Source organism: Pelophylax lessonae, assembly GCF_965119305.1.
Source record: "Pelophylax lessonae genome assembly, chromosome: 3".
Taxonomy (NCBI): Eukaryota; Metazoa; Chordata; class Amphibia; order Anura; family Ranidae; genus Pelophylax; species Pelophylax lessonae.
In genome coordinates, this window is record NC_138770.1 from 429,872,527 (window position 1) to 429,891,268 (window position 18,742).

General features: G+C 40.0%; 1 protein-coding gene across 3 annotated transcripts in view; it reads left to right on the forward strand.

The window, feature by feature from the left end:
- The window catches only part of ENPP3 (ectonucleotide pyrophosphatase/phosphodiesterase 3), a 153,399-nt gene that overhangs the window by 93,756 nt on the left and 40,901 nt on the right, over nucleotides 1-18,742 (forward strand). For all 3 annotated transcript variants that reach the window (XM_082250117.1, XM_082250116.1, XM_082250118.1), the window contains exons 19-22: nucleotides 303-351; nucleotides 438-592; nucleotides 12,663-12,798; nucleotides 16,926-17,003. In XM_082250117.1, coding sequence (XP_082106243.1) covers nucleotides 303-351; nucleotides 438-592; nucleotides 12,663-12,798; nucleotides 16,926-17,003 — 418 coding nt within the window. The remainder of the gene's footprint in view (nucleotides 1-302; nucleotides 352-437; nucleotides 593-12,662; nucleotides 12,799-16,925; nucleotides 17,004-18,742) is intronic.

Genomic DNA, 18,742 nt, shown 5'->3' on the forward strand with positions numbered 1-18,742 from the left:
TTCTGGAAGAATGGTCAAACATTCCCATAGACACACTCCTAAACCTTGTGGACAGCCTTCCCAAAAGAGTTGAAGCTGTTATAGCTACAAAGTGTAGGCTAGCTCAATATTGAACCCTACGGACTTTTGGCAATATAGTTTATGTTCTAGTGACAACTGTCTGAGAGGGTATTTACTCTTACTTTGGAAAGAGTTCCCCTCATCAATTTTTATCCTACCCACCTGAGAAAAAAAATCGTTTTGGCTCAAAACGTTCCATATTACCAATTCTTTATTAAAATTTCCCATTCATTTACTTTCAGGGTGATGAATCAGCCCTAAATGTAAGGTTAAATCTGGATGAGAGCAGCAGTAAGTAATACTTGTGTCCTACAAAGAACATAGGAATAGATGCCTCTCTGTACTGGTTATAACCATACCTAAAAATTGATTCTTAGAAACTCAGTCGAATGAAAAAAACCTGCCATATGGCAGACCCAAGAATGTGTATGAAAACAGTACATACTGCCTTCTTCACCAGCATGGATATGTGAGTGGATACAGCCATGATATCTTGATGCCACTTTGGACAGCCTATACTGTGGAAGCAAAGGTATGTTAAGTTGCTTTTATGATTTTTTTTTTTAGTTCACTATGTTGTGGAAATAACATGCGTCTTAAAAAATTGATAAAGCAATAAATGCAATATGTGGCATCATGGCCTGAAGACCAAATATGCTTAACTACTTCAGTGCTGTCACACTTTGAATGACAATTGCACGGTCATGCAACACAAATAGGGTTTTCTGTTGGTGGTATTTATTCACTGCTTGATTATTTTTTTGCTAAAAGAACAAAAGTTTTTCTTTGTATGTGTCAGTACATTTTCTATTTAATTTTGCTCTTTCAATGATGTGTGCTGATGAGGCGGTACTGATGTGTACTTTTAGGCTGCACTGATGGGCGCTGAGGAGGCGGCATTTATGGGCACTGACGAGGCGGCACTGAAGGGCACCAATTAGGTGGCACTAATGAGGAGGCACTAACATGCTGCACTGAAGGGCACTGATAGGTGGCACTGATATATAGCACTGATGAGCACTGATAGGTGGCACTGATGGGCACTAATAGGTGGCACTGATGGGCAGCACTGATGAGCAGGCACTGATGGGCACCGAAAGGCAGCACTGACTGGCATCACTAATGGGCACTGATTGGTGTCATTGATGGGCACTGCTGGGGCTGTACTGTAATCAGGGCACTGATTACTTGTACAGGTCTCCCCTGCAAGGAGATGCAGCTGATTGGCTCCCCCTGCCGAGGAGAGCCAATAAATAGCCATTCTGCATTAACATATGATTGGCTGTGATTGGACCCCTGCGGCACGTGAGAGCGGCAGTTCTGGGAAGCCGTCATAAGACATCGTCCCAGAACGAAAGTGCCACCCTGCTGCCGTCATTTTACTATACGGCGGGCGGGAAGTGTTTAAAGAAGAATTTCAGGTATGGATATTTTTACATAAATACATTGGTCCAGCTTGGACCAATGTAACTTTGCATATTGCATACCTGTTCTACCAATTGTTGTCACACATGGGATTTTTTTTGGGCAAATAGGCAAAATATATAAAGCACAATGTATTTTATTGTATACAATTTAAAATACATTTACGTCAAAACCACAATCTTGGCAGGGTAATACATCTTTCATATAGTTGCAATACCCATACACAGCTAGTGGGCAATAATTACATGAATATTACAGTGTACCCCATACAAGAATTTCTTCACAGGGCGAATACATTGCGTTTTATACAGGATATTTTTCTTTCTTTACATATAAAGTCCCATTGGAGGCAACAACTGGTAGAATATGTATATAGAAGGATGTTGGTAATAGGTAGCCTCATATAGTCTCAATCTATTGAATATATTATACCTGTGAGATTCCTCTAGAAGCTGACACTTAATTCACTAATTATTTTCTCAATCGCTTATATAAAGTGATTATATAAATGCCCGACAAATTAGTAGGCACACCTACTTCAGTGATCTCCACTAGCTTCTGGGTCTCATGCCAAGTGACTACTTTGCTGCACTGTGAACACAGGTCATGGACACCGTTCAGGGAATGCTTTGCATTTTTAAATGAATGCAAAGCATTTTCTGATTGGATGAGGTGAAGAGTGTGACATCACTGCCCCACCTTTCCACCTCATCCAATCAGAGAATGTTTTGCATTAATTAAAAAAAAAAAAAAAATCCATTTAAAATGCAGGGCAGCTGCTCAGCATGGGAGACAGGAGATAGTGGAGGTCACTGTAGTAGTGGTTTCTACTTCAATGATTTCCAGCTTCTAGAGGGATCCCACAGGTGTGGTATATGCAAAGTTACACTGGCCCAAGCTGGACCAATATAACTATGTAAAAAGATCCATATCTGGAATTCTTCTTTAAAGTGGAACTACATACAACATCAAAAAATGATATACTGTATGTATATGTATATATATATACACAGTGTATATATTGCAATTTGACAATAGCATCAGCTCAGCAGTCTTTGTTTTTTTTAGTCTCCCTTGTAACGTTTTTAGACCTGTTCATCTTGCCTGCTGACCAGCAAACATGGCAGTTACAGCATTCAGAAAAAAAACCTTTAACACTAACAGTGGGGCTTACAATGGTCAGCTTTCATTCATTTCATTAAATCTTTATCCCAAAATGAAAGATTTTTCTGTAACTGTAAAAAGTGTTAGTGGCAGTTAGGCTTTAATGTGTACTGTCCCCAATCTATCTCCTGATAAGACAGAGCCTTTGGAGTTACTCTGCACATGCTCAGTGTGGTGTGTATTGCTAGAGAGTTTTTTTTTTCTTGGGAGGGTGCATGTGAGTGACACAGGTATAATCAGCACTGTTCAGACAGAGGGTCAGGGGTCCTGCAGCCTTTTAGGACAGTCAGAGTAGAATGAAAATTGCTCCTACAAGCTTTAACCATTGCTGGGCTGGACAGTGATAGAAGTCACAAGACTGCTATATACTGCTGATGAGAAAAGGTATTTAGTAGTTTATAATTACTAAAGTAATTGTATTTCCATGTTCTGTGTACTGTGGGAGGACAGATATAGTGGATGCAGGCTCCTGGGTTTAGTAACACTTTATGTTGTCAGTCATTTATGTAAAGTTAAATCTACTAGTCCATCCAACAGTAACACTACCATTTATGTGCTGCTGTTCGAATGTGGCTACGATAATACAGTGGAGGAGTGAGTGTAACAACTCTACGACAGAAAGTGTATAACTTGCCAGATCACCAAGTGAAAGTAAAGGAAAAAAATAAAAAAACAAAAGAATGTAGCTACTGTGTCTAAAGATTGGTAAGCTGCAATAATACATTTTTGTTTTGTTTTTGGGATTCTATATACTTCAAAGTATATCTGAAGCTAAAATGTTAATTTTTTTTGGATAGAGCAAGGAGTAGTTAATTCCCTGTCAAATTTTTTGACTTCTCTGTCTCATTTGGGAAATTTCCCTTCACGTCTTGTCCTCTAGGCAAAACAGAACATTAGAACGTTGTCACTGAAACATTTTGTCCCAATGTGATCTTACCTCCTATTCTTGTTCTGATGACGACTTGGATACTAATAAAAATCTATCAGGGGTCCTAATTCTTCCCTTTTCTATTAAAAAAAAGCAGGGTTTAGATACATTTTAGACCCATGTTTGCAGAATCATATAATATAGGTTATGTTATATTCATACAAGACATTTAGGTTAGGTGTACCCATTTCCAACTGCGGTTTGAAGTCTGTTTTTAAAAGAAGCCTGGTGCAGTTTTGTTCACCGTTTCAGGTGCAGTTCAGATGCTAATTTCTAGATAAAATTGCACCTGAACCGGACCTAAAATCGCACAGGACTCTTTTTAAAAATGAACTGCAGTCTTCCCAGACATGTGTAAACCGGCTCCATTGCAAGTCAGTCCGGTTCATATGTAGGTGATTTCTCTACACTAATATACATTATATCTCTTACTCCTATGGTAGATGTATTAACCTCTGATACCTACATACATTTTGATTTCTTACTCTTATAGTAGAAGTTATCACCTCTAATATCTACATATATTATATCTCTTACTGTTATGGTGGACGTTTTCACCTCTGATGTCTACATTCTGAGTTCTTTTACACTTAGGCCTAGTACACATGGGCCGAATGTCAGGCAGCATCGGTTCAATAGAAAATGGCTGACATTCTTTCGAATGGTCATGACCAAAAAAAAGGTCTGCCGACCAGGCCTATGGCTGAGAGCACTGACTGAAGTGTTCTGGCATGGAGGGATGCCCCCCCCTGTCAGTACACAATAGAACAGCAGGGGAGATCACTGTACTAAAGTCGGATTGTTAGTACAGTGACTCCGACCTGAGCTGTCAGGTTTTTTTGTTCAACCCAAAAACTAGCTTAGATGTTACTAGCTGTCCCTCTGCAATTTTGGACCCACTGTTGCCCCACTGTTACATGTAAAACATTGAGGTACAACTTTCATGCATGAAAGTCAGACCAAAGTAGTGCATGAACTACTTTGAAATCACTGCGACTTGAAGTCGCACATAAATGGTTATATTTGAAAAACATGGGGTACGACTTGTTATGCGACTTTGCTGTCCAAAGTTGCATGACAAGTCGCACAAGTGTGAATGAGGTGTTATAGTATTAGTTATCACCCCTGATACCTATATACATTTTATAATCTCTTATTCTTATGGTAAAAGTGTTTACTGAGCTACATTCGTTCTGATATATATCTTAAAGAGGAAGTAAACCCTCCTCTACAACTTGTACCTATAGGTAAGCCTATGATAAGGCTTACCTATAGGTACTGTAAATATCTCCTAAACATGCACCGTTTAGGAGATATTTACCTTTAATGCAGCCAGTGACGTCACTGGCGCATGCGCTCTGAAGGAACGGCCGCTGGTGCCGTTTCTTCAGAGCCCCGTGCCGTGACCGTCGGCTCCCGCGCGCGTGCGCGGGAGTGACATCACCGCGGCTCCGGCCAATCAGATGGCCGGATGCTGCGATCCTGGAAGATGGGCGACTGGACATGTCGCCCGTCATACAGGTAAGCGGGCGGCACGGCGGGGGCTCATTCTAAGGTAAGTATTTCATAATGAGCTAGTATGCGATGTATACTAGCTAATTATGTGTTTGCCTTTCAGGTTGCAAAAAAAAAAAAAGTTTCATGGGTTTACAACCTCTTTAATTCTATAGTAGGAATTATAACTTTTCATATCTACATACATTCTGATTTCTCTTACTCTTAAAATAGGAGTTATACCTTATCATGCCTACATAAATTCTGATATTTTTTGCTTTAATGGGATAACTATTATTTTGGTGCTGCGTATAAATAAATTATTGTACATGATCATATTTAAAGTTTTTTTTAGCTTCTAAATTCAACTGGATAACATTAAAGCGTAGTGACTTGGAAGTCAGTGTTTGCAGCCAGAAGCCTCAGGATATGAATAAAGGCAGTGAGGTCACTCCTTAATCCTCCCACAATATATTACTTAGCTCACTGACCTTATGAACGGTGTTTAAAAAGCTGACTCACACGACTGCCCACAATCACTTTTCCCCCTCAGAGCTTATTTATTTATTGCAAGCCACAATATTACTTAATACAAATGATAGCAGAATGCTTTTAAGACTTGGGGATTATTTATAAAGCAGTGAATGTAATACATATCAAATATTCACAGCAGGTGGATCAGTCACTGTAATTGAAAATACACGCACAAGAATATACTCCTGCTATGATAAAAAATAATTCTTGGTCTCTATCGGTACTCGTTTGCCTTTTTACCACCTGCTTTAAACTGTAAACGACCTCACCCCCGTGCTGCAACAATGTGCATTGTCCGCAGTTGCAGGGTGGTTGTACCTCCTCCCAACCACCTGTTTTTTATCTCCTCCCAACCACAAGTGTAAACTATTTCTGTATGTATGTAGCTATCAGAGGTTATAACTTCTACCATAAAACTAGAGATATCAGAATTATTATGGCTATTGCGAGTGATAACTTCTGCCATAAGATGTAGTGATATCAGAATGAATGTAGGTATCAGGGATAATGATTTATACCTTAGAAGATATCAACAATTTTGTAGGCATTCGAGGTGATAGCGTTTACCAGAAGTGTTAGATATATCAGAATTTATGTAGGCAAGGTGATAACTTTTACCAAAAGTGTTAGATATATCAGAATTTACGTAGGCATTAGAGGTGATAACTTTTACCAGAAGTGTTAGATACAGTGCCTTGCCAAAGTATTAGGCCCCCTTGAACTTTGCAACCTTTTGCCACATTTCAGGCTTCAAACATAAAGTTATAAAACTGTAATTTTTTGTGAAGAATCAACAACAAGTGGGACACAATCATGAAGTGGAACTACATTTATTGGATATTTTAAACTTTGTTAACAGATAAAAAACTGAAAAATTGGACGTGCAAAATTATTCAGCCCCTTTACTTTCAGTGCAGCAAACTCTCTCCAGAAGTTCAGTGAGGATCTCTGAATGATCCAATGTTGACCTAAATGACTAATGATGATAAATAGAATCCACCTGTGTGTAATCAAGTCTCCATATAAATGCACCTGCACTGTGATAGTCTCAGAGGTCCGTTTAAAGCGCAGAGAGCATCATGAAGAACAAATAACACACCAGGCAGGTCCGAGATACTGTTGTGAAGAAGTTTAAAGCCGGATTTGGATACAAAAAGATTTCCCAAGCTTTAAACATCCCAATGAGCACTGTGCAAGCGATAATATTGAAATGGAAGGAGTATCAGACCACTGCAAATCTACGAAGACCTGGAAGTCCCTCTAAACTTTCAGCTCATACAAGGAGAAGACTGATCAGAGATGCAGCCAAGAGGCCCATGATCACTCTGGATGAACTGCAGAGATCTACAGCTGAGGTGGGAGACTCTGTTCATAGGACAACAATCAGTCGTATACTGCACAAATCTGGCCTTTATGGAAGAGTGGCAAGAAGAAAGCCATTTCTTAAAGATATCCATAAAAAGTGTCGTTTAAAGTTTGCCACAAGCCACCTGGGAGACACACCAAACATGTGGAAGAAGGGGCTCTGGTCAGATGAAACCAAAATCGAACTTTTTGGCAACAATGCAAATTGTTATGTTTGGCGTAAAAGCAACACAGCTCATCACCCTGAACACACCATCCCCACTGTCAAACATGGTGGTGTCATCATGGTTTGGGCCTGCTTTTCTTCAGCAGGGACAGGGAAGATGGCTAAAATTGATGGGAAGATGGATTGAGCCAAATACAGGACCATTCTGGAAGAAAACCTGATGGAGTCTGCAAAAGACCTGAGACTGGGACGGAGGTTTGTCTTCCAACAAGACAATGATCCAAAACATAAAGCAAAATCTACAATGGAATGGTTCACAAACAAACATATCCAGGTGTTAGAATGGCCAAGTCAAAGTCCAGACCTGAATCCAATCGAGAATCTGTGGAAAGAACTGAAAACTGCTGTTCACAAACGCTCTTCATCCAACCTCACTGAGCTCGAGCTGTTTTGCAAGGAGGAATGGGCAACAATTTCAGTCTCTCGATGTGCAAAACTGATAGAGACATACCCCAAGCGACTTACAGCTGTAATCGCAGCAAAAGGTGGCGCTACAAAGTATTAACTTAAGGGGGCTGAATAATTTTTCAGTTTTTTATTTGTTAAAAAAGTTTGAAATATCCAATTAATTTCGTTCCACTTCATGATTGTGTCCCACTTGTTGATTCTTCACAAAAAATTACAGTTTTATATCTTTATGTTTGAAGCTTGAAATGTGGCAAAAGGTCGCAAAGGGGGCCGAATACTTTCGCAAGGCACTGTATATCAGAATTTACGTAAGCATTAGAGGTGATAACTTTTACCAGAAGTATTAGATATATCAGAATTTACGTAGGCATTAGAGGTGACAACTTTTACCAGAAGTGTTAGATATATCAGAATTTATATAGTCATTAGAGGTGATAACTTTTACCAGAAGTGTTAGATATATCAGAATTTATGTAGGCATTAGAGGTGATAACTTTTACCAGAAGTGTTAGATATATCAGAATTTATGTAGGCATTAGAGGTGATAACTTTTACCAGAAGTGTTAACTACATTAACCTTGCCCAAAGGCAACAGTTAGAAAGGATAAGATGAAAAGGACAAGACCACGGCTTCATTTGAAATTTCCATAAACACTTAAACCAGTGCCAGTCACAGTTATACTGTGAACTTGCTTGAACATTTACTTGACCTTGTCTAAAAGGCCCGTGTTTACTATGAGGGGTGGGCAAACATTAGACTGACCCAACTTCCATAGGGCTTAGCCCACTAGGACAACATTTTAACCAGGCAAGGTCAAAAACCACAGATAAAGCTGTGACGATCAACCTCTTACAGGGCAGGTGGGTGGGCAAATCTTCTGAAGTCACAGTTCCCCAGGTCACTAATGATTTACTTCAGCATAGACTTTAATAGAGTTCAGGCCCAGTCCCCTCAGGTACAAGGTAGCCAATCACTTTCGAGTTACTTTAGGTTGTCCTCGCCCAAGGCTCCCTTTCCCTATGGGCTCAAGGGGCCTTAATTGTTGCCATGTAAGTAAGAGATATCAGAAAGTCTGTAGGTATTAGTAGGGATAACTTCCACTATAGGAGTAAAGAGATATAAAATTATATGTATTTTTTTCCATTAAGTAAGAGATATCAGAAATTTGGTTTTGTTTGAAACATAGTTTTTCCTTCCATGTTTCTCTCTTCCTGACACTGCCCATCTATAGATTTTCCAAGCTTATTGAATTGATTGAATTCCAAGCTTATTGAAAAAAAAATAGTATTACAGTTATGCAGACATTAACAATTCAATACATATATTTTAAATAAATTACTATGAGTCTTGAATGTGTCTTTATATTAGGACTGGGAATGGCAAGGCCAGCAATTTGAGTAACTCAGACTACACAGCAGTGCATATTATTGGGAGTATAACACTGAGAAACTGCTGATGGGAGGATTAGAGTGAGTAGGTAGTGACGCAAGCAATGCTTTTCTCATTGCGGTTCAGCAGATTAAGGTCTGTGATCAACCTGTGTTATTTAACGGCAGTGGATAAAATGGAGGTCACCAACCTATACTGTCAGCTAGCTACATCACACAACTGGCTAAATAGAATTGCATTTTTTAGGAAAGTAAATCCACTTTCATTTATGTATTTCAATTGTTCATTGCTAGCTGGAGTTAAGCTTTAAATAATACTCTTTATTTAAATGCTTAGGTTTCTGGTTGCAGATGACTTGGACATTTTCCAATAAAGTGGGCATACCTGGGCAGATTTTGAAAGATACATGGTATAACTTGTACAATTGTTCAAATGTAATCAACTTTGTAAAAAAGTACAGAGTGCACCTATAAGCCATAGAATATAGTAAAGATTAGGATGATACAGATCAGTAGTCCTCAAACTATGGCCCTCCAGTTGTTCAGGAACTACAATCCCTATCATGCCCAGTCATCTCTGTGAATGTCAGAGTTTTACAATGCCTCATGGGATGTGTAGTTCCGCAACAGCTCGAGGGCCGTAGTTTGAGGATCCCTGATACAGATCATTAAGTATGGCGTAATATGAGTTAGGTTTACAGTAACAATACACATATTCTGAGCTACAGGGATAGGTAGGAAAGAAGAAGTGGAGAGGAAAAGAAGAGGGTCAAAAATGTAATGACCTTAAACTGGGAGCAACTCTCAGAGTAGATATGGGAGTCAAGTCTTGCACAGAAGATAATCAAGAGACATAGTTGTCAAGGCCTCCCAGAACAGTGGACCAAGACAGATAAAAGAAAGGGAGAGAGAAATCAAACAGAATGTTAAGATGAAGGGGTGAGCAAAAGAAGGACGTCAGGGACACTCCAGCCAGAAACCTAGTGCATAACTTTCGAGGACATGAAGGGGTGGGCACATTTTATCTACAATGCCCAGATTTTTGGAATTTTTTTGTGTGTATGTAGAAGAAAACTAGTAAGCTTTTAGTTGATTATAAAAAAATTGTATTTAATGATGAACATCAGTGAAAGAAACAAACTGTTCTGTCCAAGCTTTTGTGCTAGTTTGTTTTGCCACTAGTAGAACATAGGTGGCTGCTAGTAGAACATAGAAGGCCAGATTTTATGAAATGTTGCCACTAGTAGAACATAGGTGGCCACTAGTAGAATGTAGAAGGCCAGGTTTTTTGGAGATTTTTGTGTGTATCTATGAGAATACTAGTAAGCTTTTCATTGATGGAAAAAAAAGTGTATTAGACGATGAACATCCGTGAAAGAAACAAACTGTTGTGTCCAAGCTTTTGTGATAGTTGGTTTAAAACATGTCTAGAACATAGGTGGGCAATTTAAATTGGGATCTGGTGGGAATAACCACCTCTTTCATAAAAAAAACACCTGGCTCAAATAATTAGTAACAGCCCATGGTATTAAACCCAAACCAAAAATGTAATGACACTTGTAATGTTAGCACTTCCGCTTAGCAGCACTTGGGTCATTAGTCCATTTCCCAACCGTGACACTACTTGCCTGGAGTTTTTATGTTCTCCCTGTGCTTGTGAATGGGTACTTCAGTTTCCTCTCACACTCCAAAGTCATACTGGTAGAGTAATTGGCTCCTGTCTAAATTGGCCCTTGTATGTGTATGTATGAATGTGAGTTAGGGTTCTTAGCTTGTAAGCTCCTTGAGGGTAGGGACTGATGGAAATGTACAATATATGTAAAGCACTGCATACATTTACAACACTATATACAGTAAGTACCTGTAATAAAAAAAAAAAAAGTAAATAAAATGATATATTGCAGCGTATTAACCATTAGATGTGGCGGTTTTCTTTACCTTGGCTTTGTCCCTCTGTTTACCTGTTGATCTGGCAGTAACATACTTGTATTAGCTAGACACAACTCTGGTAAATGAACGCAGGAGGCACAGCAGACAGCAGCACTGACAGTCTGGGGGGTGGGGTGGGGGGGGGGGGCAGGGGGAGTTGTGTTAAATGTATTAGCAGATTTACTGTAGATACACTAACAAATTAAAGCCAAACTCCAGCTCATACTTTATAATCAGTTACAGCAAATTGTTTATTTCTTTTTGGGATAAAGGTTTTGCATGAATAAATAAAAACTGATCATTTTAATCACCCTTGCCAGTGTTAAGTGGTTTGTCTCATCCATGTTAACTGATACATTCTGCTGGAGAGCTTGAGCTTTTGAAAAACAACAGACTTGCAGGCTGCATTCCCAGATAAAAATAGATAAAAGAAAGCCTAAAAAGAAAACGTATACAGCCATCACATCTAAGAATTGGCAAGCTGCAATATAATAAATGTTAGTTTTTTAGTTTAACCACTTACCGACCACCCACCACATATATACTCGGCAGGCTGGCTAGGATGCGCGAATAGCCGTACCTGTACGGCGATCCGTGGGAGCGCTCCTGGGGCGAGCGCGTGCACACCTGTGTTCTCTCTGAAATTATCACAGAGTGCCTGTGATCCTTCAATATAGGAACACAGGTCTCTGTCATCATTTTACAAGTCCCTCCCCCCACAGTTAGAAAACACTTCCCTAGGCTCACAATTAACCCTTTGATCCCCCCTAGGTTAACCCCTTCCCTGCCAGTGACATTATTACTGTAACAGTGCATATTTTCAGCACTGATTACTGTAGTAGTGTCACTGGTCCCCCCAAAAGTGTCAAAACTGTCAGTTAGGTGTCCGATCTGTCCACCTCAATGTCGCAGTCCTGCTAAAAATCGCAGATAACCACCATTACTAGTAAAAATATAAATAAATAAAAATGAAATAAATCTTTCCCGTAGTTTGCAGACGCAATACCTTTTGCGCAAACCAATCAAAATACGCTTTTTGGGATTTTTTTTTTTTTAGCAAAATTAAGTAGGAGAATACAAATTGGCCTAAAAGGATGAAAAAAAAAATAGATTTTTTGATTATTTTTTTTGGGAATGTTATATAGCAGAAAGTAAAAAATATTTTTTTTTCTTCAGAATTGTCGCTTTTTTTTTGTTTATAGCGCAAAAAAAAAAAAAAAATATCGCACAGGTGATCAAATTCCACCAAAAGAAAGCTCTATTTGTGGGACAACAATTTTATTTAGGTACAGTGTTGCACCGTTAAAGTAACGCAGTGCCGAATCGCAAAAAATGGCCTGGTCATTAAGGGGGCAAATCCTTCCGGTCCAGAACTGGTTAATACTACTTTAAGAGCTCAGGATCCTCGTAAAATGTCCAAACATGTGTACTCTGCACATTATCCTTGCTGCATGGGTGTCTTAACTGGATGAGACATTTAATTGTCTGGCAAGGTGCTTAGACTGTTAAATACAGCAGAATCTTTGTACCGTAAGTGATGGAGTGCCTATTCCAGGATACTTATTGAATCATTCTCTGTCTAGCCACTGAGTAAAAGAAATTGCATGCAGTCAGACAAAACATATTCCATTTTTTATATCCGTTTTAAAGCAGAGACATTCAGATAAGATGTCATGGAAAGTAGCATTAGGGTAGTTTTCTGGATCAATAAGACTGTGTTGTGTGACTATTCTGTACCAGGGTGAAGGCTCTTCTCTTCCTCCTACACTGGCAGACTGTCTGCGGCCTGACGGTAGAGTCCCAGAGGAAAGCAGCCAGAAATGCTCAGACTACAAGCCAGGGATGGATATCACCCACAGCTTCCTCCATCCTCCCAGTAAGTACACTTCTTTAAATAGATATTTGTGAAAGCTTTAATCATCTGGATGTGGCTGAGCAATATGTCTAAACCCATTACAAAACAACACCATTGCCGGTTGTGGGTGCTCATGTGGACTGGCAAAGATTTCCCTTTGGTTCGTTCATGTTGAAAACACATAGACATCTTCCAAAGAATAAACGACAAAATAAGTTAACATGTCACAACGCGCTGAACTCTGCTTATGCTGAAGAATCCTGTAGATATGGAACACATTCTGCTATTTGTATGCAACTCTCATTTTGGCAAGATAAATGATACTTTTGAGAAGGTACTTTCCAAAGTGATCTTCTAAATTACACTGCTGGAGATCAGCAAGGACAGATATTTAAAGTAGAACTGTAGGCAAAACATTTTTTTCTCATTTTGAATAGAGTAAGGGAGGGTTATAACCCCTGTCAGATTTGTTTTCACCATCTGTGTCCCATTGCCTAGATTTCCCTTCACTTCCTGTCCCATAGCCAAACAGGAAGTGGGAGGAAACCCCTGCAAATTAAGAGAATTCTTTGGGGACCCCCAGGTCACCAGATCTAGTGTCCCCATTGGAATATTTACCCTCTTTTCTGGGGACAACCCAAAATTTGGGATTTTCTTTTACACTCTTTTTCAATGATAATGGTAAACAGGGCAAATGTAAGGGTCAATCTCCTAAACGAGGCCCCAAACATCAAAAAAACCCTGATAGGTGTTCTAATCCTTCTTCACAATCTCCAAAACTAAAAAAAAAAATTGCCTATAGTTATACTTTAATGTCTGCACAATATTATTATTATTATTATATAGTATTTATTTAGCGCCGACAGTTTACGCAGCGCTTTACAACTTGAGGGTAGACAGTACAAATACAATACACTTTAATACAGTAGGAGTCAGAGGGCCCTGCTCGTTAGAGCTTACAATCTAAGAATGTATTCATACTTGACTGCAGTGTCAAACACCTTCTTATTAAAAAGGTTGTTATGTAATAATGATTATAGTTTTCTGATTATTATAATTTCACATGAACTGCAACAACATATGGTCATTGGTGTGTGCAGCTTCTGGCATTGGGGTATGCACGCCAGAGCACAAACACATGCGTGTATATCAGCAGAGCAGTGGATGGTGTCAGGAGAGCAAAGATTGGTGTCAGTAGGGCAGTGTTTTTTTTTTATTTTTATTATTTTTATATTATTTTTTTAAATATTATTTTTATAATTTTTTTTATTTTTTTAAGAGCTTTGGTTGAGATAGATAAAGAAACTGAGGACAGGGATTCCCCAGTCACTTTCTCTGCAGCCTGCAGCAAACATAATTTTCTATGCGGCTTTGATGAGACTTTGCAGCGTGACTTTGACGCGTCTTCGACAAGACTTGAAGCAATGCCTGTGTAGTCTTGAGGTCTATGGACCTCAAGTCGCATCAAAGTTGGACCAAAATAGTGCAGGGACTACTTTGAAGTCGTTGCGACTTGAAGTCGCACAGATATGAATGGTTCTCATACGACTTGTCATGCGACTTTTCAGTCCCAAGTCGCAGGACAACTCACACAAGTGTGAAAGGGATCTAAGCGTAGACTTCTAATAGTACTTGGCCCTCTCATAGCAGCCATGTGAGTAGCAGGGACTCCATTTAAAAAAGAGCTTTAACTGACTGTCTGTAGCAGCCCTTTATTAGTGGTTGGCTCTTTGACAGCAGGCAGTTTAGATCACAGTGATATTTGATATTAATTATATATTGATATTGGAGAGCAGTTAAAGTGGTTGTAAAGGCTAAAGGTTTTTTACCTTCATGCATTTTATGTGTAGCAGGTTTTCCAGGTATTGGGCCTGATATGGGTCTGCCATTGTTACCGGTTACCTCTCCAGCCCATGTGAGCTGCGACCCTGGGTGTGAGAACTGAGACGTTGACAACTCCGGCATCTTTGTTTTGTTGTTTTATTGGATTTAAGGGGATGGGAGAAGGGAATGAGTGGGATACTCCTTTAGGCTCAACTAGGTACAACTTTGGGACTTTCTCAGAAAAATTGTCTGTTAATGCTGTCTTGACGCCAGCCGACACCAGCCAACGCTCACTGATGCCTAGAACACACTGTAGCTTTAGAAAAGTGCTGGAACCTAGACCTTAAGTCCAGAAGTCCCAGGACTGTAGAATGTTGAAACTGCTAGCACTGCTGCACTGCAAAGTCACTAGTTATTCTCCTCCAGCCTTGCACTGGCTTGAGGTAGATTGCTGTGAATTCCTGTATGGCTGCAACTCTTAACTGATACTCTGTACACTGACTCTTCAGGGCCCAAACTGCAGATGCCCCCTTTTACTCTTCAGGGTCCCCTGACAAGATACCCCCTTTGTCACTTCAGGGTCCTCTTCCTAGGTACCCCCTTTACAGCTAGCTTGGATCCTAGAACCTTCTCCGGAGTGTTCCCCACTGACACTAGGCAGACCCCCAGGGGCAATCCTCAGTACTCACAACCTGTTTAGGCTTTCCTGGGAGATAGGAGGAGAGACGCTGAGTCACGCACTTCCCTCAAGCTTATACCCACTCCCAGAATCCTTTGAGACAGAATCTGCCTTCTGGGGTAGTTTCAAGCCTGAATGTGTTCCTGATTGGGTTTCCTCCACTGCCCTATGAGAAGCCTCTCACAGAGCCAGTGGGGAGACTCCCTCCCTCAGCAGACACACCTGGAAGCCATGACACCCTACCAAAAATAAATCATGACCCTGCTGTTAGGCAGACAAGGCATTTACCTAGCACCTACCTGTAGGGTGCTATATGTGCATGAAGGTAAAAAACAGTCCCCCCTAATACTTACCTGAGCTCCCTTTCGATCCAGCGATGTACATGGGAGCCTTGGCTGTCCTGGGACTCTCTCCCTAGGTACCCTAGCTTGGCACCGTTCCAGGGACATTTCATTTGCAATATTAACATGTGGCATGTTAGGTATGGATTGACTCTGTGTAACACAATCTTTAATATTTTACAAAAAAATAGGTATTGTTTTGTGTTTGTGTTCACTAAAATTTATTAACCACTTGCCGACTGCCGCAAGTACATATACTGCGGCGGTCAGCCCCGTGCAGGCAAAGTGAAGTATGGGTACGTCACTCGCCCGCAAACCAATAGGGGGCGAGCGCGCGCCGCCGGAGGTGCGCTCCCGCTCGTTCACGGGCATCCCCGCGCGAGTGACTGCCGGCTCCGATGTCCGCAAGAAAAAACGTAGATCGCCGCCATTACTCGTTAAAAAAAAAAACAATAAAAATGACAAAAATCTTTCCCTTAGTTAGTAAACGCAATAACTTTTGCGCAAACCAATCAAAATACGCTTATTGCGATTTTTTTTACCAAACATATGTAGCGGAAAACAAATTGGTCAAAAATGTTAAAAAAAAATTTATTTTTACATTTTTTGGGGGAATTTCATATAAAAAAATTTGAAAAATAATGTTATTTTTTCAAAATTGTCGCTATTTTTTTGTTTATAGCGCAAAAAGTAAAAATCGCACAGGTGGTCAAATACCACCAAAAGAAAGCTCTGTTTGTGGGAAAAAAAGGACGTCAATTTCATTTGGGTAAAGCGTCACACGACCGCGCAATTGTCCGTTAAAGTCACGCAGTGCCGAATCGCAAAATAGGCCCTTGTCCTTGAGCAGCCAAATCCTCCGCGGCTTAAGTGGTTAAAGTGTATTTTTTACAAACAATTTCCATTTTAAAAACTGCTGCGCAAATCCCTTGTGACAAAAAATTGCAACACCCACCATTTTATTCTCTAGGACCTCTGCTTTAAAAAAAAAAAAAAAAAAACAAGAAATTATGCTGGGGCAACACCAAGCTACACAATTAAATTGTGGTTACTTTGACATAGAAGAGCCATGTAGCTGAAAAATCTTATATACATTTATACCTGACAAAGGTTCCAACTTTACTCCTTCTATTAAGAACTAAATCTTTCCTTGCTCTAGTTACATGGGCATACACTTCTTTATGCTCTTATCATGATACTGTATGCATTAAATGTGTAAACATATATGGTATACTTTTATATAATTTCTTATCCACGTTTCCAGTGTTAGTTATGAATATTTTTTCATTTTTTTTTATCTGCAGACTTCAACAGCAGTGAAGTTGAACAATATGACTCTCTTATCACAAGTAACCTTGTTCCCATGTACAAAGAATTTCTAAGTAAGTTTATATATTTATCTCATGCATCCTGTTTGTAAAGTGTTGGTATAGACAAGAAAAGGTTTCTATGAAGCATAGCAGGATTGATTTATGAGTAGAAATTTTTTAACATGTTCGTTTTATGCATTCAACTGTGCTGAGAAATAAAAAAAAAATAGAGGCTTCTTTCGCACATGATTTGATAATGGATGTAAATACAGCTTTAATGAGTTAAGTGAGAAATATACTCCTTTAGTAAATCAACCCTATTGTGTTAGTTATATATTCTTTCACAACTTCTAAGAACAGAAGGGTAAGTTATCAGTGATTTTTGGGGTGTTGATATTACGACATTTTTTTTTCCCTACTCATCTTTTCTGACTTTTTTTCACTAGTTTTGCATTTGGCTAGGGTCAGTGTCACTACTGGTAGCATGAGGCAATACCTGGACCCTATAGAGGTTGCATAGGCAGTCCAACTCTTCCAGGATGGCACATCAATATGTGACATTACCAGAAGGTTTGTTGTGTTTTCCAGCCAGCACAGTCTCAAGAGCATGAAGGAGATTCCAGGAGACAGGCAGTTACTCTAGGAAAGCTGAACAGGGCTGTAAAAGGTCCTTAACCATCAGCAGGATTGGTATCTGCTCCTTTGTGCAAGGAGGAACAGGATGAGCACTGCCAGAGCCCTACAAAATGACCTCCAGCAGGCCACTGGTGTGAATGTCTCTGAGCAAACAATCAGAAACAGACTTCATGAGGGTGGCATCCTCAAGTGGGCCCTGTGCTCACTGCCTGGCCCAGTGGAGCTCGATTAGCATTTGCCATTAAACACTAGAGTTGGCAAGTCCACCACTGGCACCCTGTGCTTTTCACAAATGAGAGCAGGTTCACCCTGAGCACATGTGACAAACGTGAAAGGGCCTGGAGAAGCCATGAAGAACGTTATGCTGCCTGTAACATTGTTCAGCATGACCGGTTTGGAGGTGGGTCAGTGATGGTCTGAGAAGGCATATCCATGGAAAGACGTACAGACCTCTACAGGCTAGACAATGGCACCCTGATTGCCATTAGGTATTAGGATGGAATCATTGGACCCATTGTCAGACCCTATGCTGGTGCAGTGGGTCCTGGGTTCCTCCTGGTGCATGACAATGCCCAGCCTCATGTAGCAAGAGAATGCAGCCAGTTCCTGGAGGATGATGGAATTGATACCACGCTGGCTTGTCCTAAATCCAATAAAACACCTCCTGGACATTGTTTTGGTCCATCCCACACCCCCAGGTTGCACCTCAGTCTGTTCAGGAGCTCAGTAATGCCCTGGTCCAGATCTGGGAGGAAAAACCCCAAGACACCATGCGTCATCTCATTAGGAGCATGCCCCGAAGTTGTCAGGCATGCATACGAGCACACGGGGGCCATACAAACTACTGAGGACCATTTTGAGTTGCTACAATGAAATTTCAGCAACGTGGACTAGCCTGCTGCATCATTTTTTCACTTCGATTTTTGGGGCTCCTTTGAATGTAGCCCTCTGTAGGTTGATATTATCATTTCCATCAAATGATGTGGCATCCTTTCGTTCCTAACACATTACCCAGTCTATATCAGTATAGATAGATATTCAGCATGAGATTTTTTCCATATTGAGATCTGATGTGTTTTCAAAGTGTTTCTTAAATTTTTGAGCAGTGTGTACGTGTGTATATATATATATATATAGATATATATATATATGTATATATATATATCTATATATAT